The sequence below is a fragment of the Lycium ferocissimum genome, chromosome 9 (genome assembly GCF_029784015.1).
Source record: "Lycium ferocissimum isolate CSIRO_LF1 chromosome 9, AGI_CSIRO_Lferr_CH_V1, whole genome shotgun sequence".
NCBI lineage: Eukaryota > Viridiplantae > Streptophyta > Magnoliopsida > Solanales > Solanaceae > Lycium > Lycium ferocissimum.
This window is the reverse complement of record NC_081350.1, coordinates 62365463-62369700: the sequence shown is the minus strand read 5'-3', so window position 1 is coordinate 62369700 and position 4238 is coordinate 62365463. Positions and strand designations below refer to the sequence as shown.

Sequence of the window (4238 nt, the reverse complement as noted above, 5' to 3'; positions counted from 1 at the left end):
GATTGTGGAATATCCATACCAAACTGTCCACAAAATTCTCCTAATTGTTGTCTTTCATTAAGACCATGGCGCTTGATCTGCTGGTTGAGCCTAATTTCATTACATAAGGCTAATCCTTCCTGCATACAAGTACCAATTAGTTTACCATAAGTATAAGTATCATAATCTATACTTCTTTTCCCTTTCCTAAGAGCCTTTCTAACTCTTTCGGCAAAAAGAGAAGGGAGTCCATCTATAAATTTGGACTTCCAATGAGAGTCATTACTCTCTGGTAATTCCATGACCCTGCAAAGAAAAACATCTTTATACCACCTAAATGAGGTTAGGGTCTTGCATCTAAGGTTTTGAAGCATGGTACGAATTGACTCATTATTATCCGTCCATCTTCCTGAAAAATGTTCAACAATATTAATGACAAGTGTATAAACTATATTTGAAACAGGGGCTTGGTTCCCTCTTTCTTGTTTGACAGCTGTTAAAATAGAATGACGCTGTGTTTGGGTTAAATAATTATCCCACCAGCCTTTTAATTGGCCAGTAAAACCAGCTATGATCATATCTGCAATAGTCTTTTCATCATTCTTATGAATTTTGCAGATGGTGCTGTACATTAACATCCTATGAATAGTACAATAAATTTGACGTTCACTATAACCGTCAATATTCCATTCATATATTTCGTTACCACTATAACTATTGGAAATAACATGTTCATGCTCCTCTAATAAAACATCTTGAGGAGTTGGTCGAGGATAGTAGTACATCCTCTGGGTAGGCTTAACAACATAATACTCATCGATTTTATTAATATCTGATGCTATGCGAGCCTTATAGTCAATATTAGACAAATATTTATCATCCTCTGTTATTAAAGGACTGAGTTTTAAACCTTTAAACTTTTCGTCTAAAAGTCTTTCTAAATCTAATAAAGGTTTTAATTTAAAATCATGAATTTCAGGAGGAGGCTGTATACTTGGAGTAGCAATAACTTCCTTCTGTTTCTCCTTATCAGAAGTAGATGCCTTATTAAGACAAATTAAAAGTTTATCAACCTTTTCATGAAGTGAAAATATTTGTTCACCTAAAATATTCATATAAACATTAGAATAATTTTGTTGCCTAACCATATTATTAATATGCTTAGTTATAACAGGCAAACTATCGTTTTCAATTAATTTTGAAAAAGCTGTAAAATGTAAATCTTTTCCTATTTGAAAAGATGGTTGTGGAGGAAATACACTATGAACTATTTCTCCATTTGGTAATTTATAATCTCTTTCAAGAACAGAAATATAATTAGCAAAATATTTTGCTAAGAACCAAGGCACAAAAGATATAATCTTATTTGCTTTGGAAAGGTCCTTATAAAATTCTTCTTGAAAGACTATTGTTTCCTCTGGTTTAAAATTATCAAAAAATCATTTTCTAAATGTTATCCATTTAGGAGTATAAAACTCTTCACTGATTTGTAATCTTACATCATCATCATCATCATCATCATCATCATCATCATCATCATCATCATCATCATCATCATCATCATCATCATCATCATTATTATTATTATTATTATTATTATTAAGTACCTCTATTATTTCTTATAGAATCATTAATTAAAATATTATGTTTTGTTACAAAAATGAACAATACGGAATGTGATGCCTAAAGCTCATCTTATGCACCCTAATATTATTATTTTTTTGCTAGATATGGAAACAAGTAAAAAAAAAAAAAATTGATGAAGTAATCTTATTCCATTTTGTCTTGGCCTTTAGTAAGGCTCGAATAGTCGAATCACAACAAATTGACAACATGAGCGTTAACTGCTATTTGAGGTAGGGATGTCAATGTTACGGTCCAGCAGGCGCTCCTCTTCGTCCATAGTGTCACAAAGTAGCCTGCCCTTAGTCTCTGGCAACCACACGGTTAACAAACCAAATGTGGCGCTACACACTCCAAATATCCCATAAGAAAATAAGCTGTTGTTCCTTCCAAGTTCTACAAGCAGCGGACTCAATGCACCACCAACTACTAGTGACTGTCTCACCATTGATACTGCGCAGTTCCTCACAGACGTCGGAAATAGTTCCAACGTGTAAATCAATAGAAAATTAAAAGCCGTACAAGCACTGAAAAAAGACAGCATTTCTAGCCCCATTTGAAACCACTTCAACCTCTCACTCCCCTCCACCAATGCGCAACCCACGCTACATATGCCACTTAGTAGGGAAAATCCTAAGAGCGACCCTTTCCGATTCATTTTCCCTATTAGGAAGAACGCGATCAAAGACGATGGCAGCTCCGATAATGCATTCAGTGTAATGCTTAAGTAGATATCAAATCCTAAGTCTCCAACCCCTAACGGTATGCCATAATACACCATGCCAACCCCAAAACCAATCAACACTACCGTCAGCAGTCGACGCAAAGCCCATCCTTTTTCAATCAACAATTTTATAGCCGAGTAGAGATCCAAGTCTTGTGACGCCAACACGGACATGTTACTTTCCAAATCCGTAAATAACGTTTCAAAGAAGCTTGAAGTTAACTTGCTACGTGTGGCTGGGTTGGCGATGGTTTTCAGCGTCTTAACAAATTCTCCCTTTTTTCCTCGCAAATAAAGCCACCTAGGTGATTCGTGAACAAAGAAATGTACAAGAATCGTATACACGACAGCGGGGATACAAGTCCAGAGATACACAGCTCTCCAAGAATTTCCTTTATTTAAAAACGCTATCCCCGGTAAAGATATAAATCCAAAAGTGAAACAAAGGAAGCTAATAATCCCAACTTGTCCTCGCCACTTTCTTCCCACTAGCTCCGTGGACAAAACAAGAGAGCAAGTACCTATAATAAAGACGACAAATCAGACAACAAAGAAAAGTATACTAAAGACGCATAATACTTTGACAAGATTTGGTCAAACAAAGTAGAAAATTCGGCAGACCCTAACATAAGTACCTATAGTTGCCCTGCCGAATCCAGAGAGGAACCTCAAGGCAGAATACATCCATATATTAGTAGAAAACGCAGTAATGCAGCCCGTAATGGACATTATAAGGCATGACAAAACTAGCATGTTTTTTCTGCCAAAAGAGGAATCGGCTAAAGTGCATAGAAGAAATCCACCAACAAGGCAACCTACGAAGAAAGACGAAGCCGGGAGGCCAGTGATGACTGAGCTACTACATTCCAGTGACCAATCAGACACGATCGATGCACGTGTAGGCATATCCCAATGCCACGTGTCATTTGGAAGGTCACAGATATTTTTGTTTATTTGACAGGAAGAAGATGAAGAAATGCAATGCCAAGTGGGGTGAGAATCAGTGAAGACACTGATGAATGATTGTTGAGCATCGAAAACCCAAGCGAGAGAGACCAGAATAGCTTGAACAAATTGAGTCCATCCAAAATCTCCTATGCATACTTCAATCGTATCATCAAGTGAAATGATGCATCTTTTTTGCTTCAAATTGGACAAGAGTGGTTCCTTCTTGTCAGTTGTCATAATTTGTTTGAGATATTGAGCGGTGGTCTTCTTGCTCCCTATAAAAAGAGAGTAATTATGCATACCAATAACTATGGAGTACAAGTTAAGCGAGCTGATGAATATTAAAATGCCTCTTGGTGTATGAATTGTTTTTTATTGGAAAGAAATATCTTTGTTCAATCATTCACCAAACATTACTTAAAAATAAGGTAATAGTATTGGCAGCTAGCTGTTAAACTCTTGCTCTACTAATTTATAACCACAATGCATTGTCGTATGTGGGCAAAAAGGATAACAATGATACTTAATGCTCCTCTGGTAGTTTATATGACACATTTTGATCCATATAATTTAAAAAAAAAAGAAAATAAAGATATTTGGAAATTATGATGTTAAGTCGTACTTCTTCGATTTCAGTTTGTGTGATTTGTTAATTGGTCCGAAAAAAGAATCACACTTTTCTATGTTAGTAACAATTTGATTTAAAATTTTCATTTTACTTTTAAATGAGATGATTTCTAGCACACAAATATTTATGATTTATCTTAAATAACAAGTTTCAAAAGTTTTTCTTTCATTCTGAAACTTCATGCCCAATCAAACACTTTCACATAAATTAAAACGAAGGGAGTAATATACGTGGTGTAATAAGATTTTTGAAACTTATGATTTTAATAAACTGTAGTATTTGACTCTAAAAAAATTTCATAATTTAAGGGTAAAATAAGAAATTTAAAGATTAATT

General features: G+C 34.9%; 1 protein-coding gene across 1 annotated transcript; it reads right to left on the bottom strand.

Moving 5' to 3' along the window:
• Nucleotides 1–1735: 1735 nt before the first annotated feature.
• On the bottom strand, nucleotides 1736–3546 carry LOC132029422 (organic cation/carnitine transporter 3-like). The gene is made up of 2 exons (XM_059418699.1): nucleotides 2962–3546; nucleotides 1736–2847 (listed from the first exon to the last, which is right to left on the bottom strand). Exons 1-2 carry the CDS (start codon nucleotides 3509–3511, stop codon nucleotides 1820–1822), a joined length of 1578 nt encoding a protein of 525 aa, XP_059274682.1. The 5' UTR covers nucleotides 3512–3546; the 3' UTR covers nucleotides 1736–1819.
• Between the last annotated feature and the right edge of the window lie 692 nt (nucleotides 3547–4238).

Excerpts from the sequence above, each read along its gene's own strand:
- LOC132029422 (XM_059418699.1), bottom strand. The coding sequence starts at position 3,511 with ATGACAACTGACAAGAAGGAACCACTCTTGTCCAATTTGAAGCAAAAA. Across the intron at positions 2,848-2,961 it reads ATTCGGCAGGGCAACTATAG|GTACTTGCTCTCTTGTTTTG; the intron begins GTACTTATGTTA and ends TCTTTATTATAG.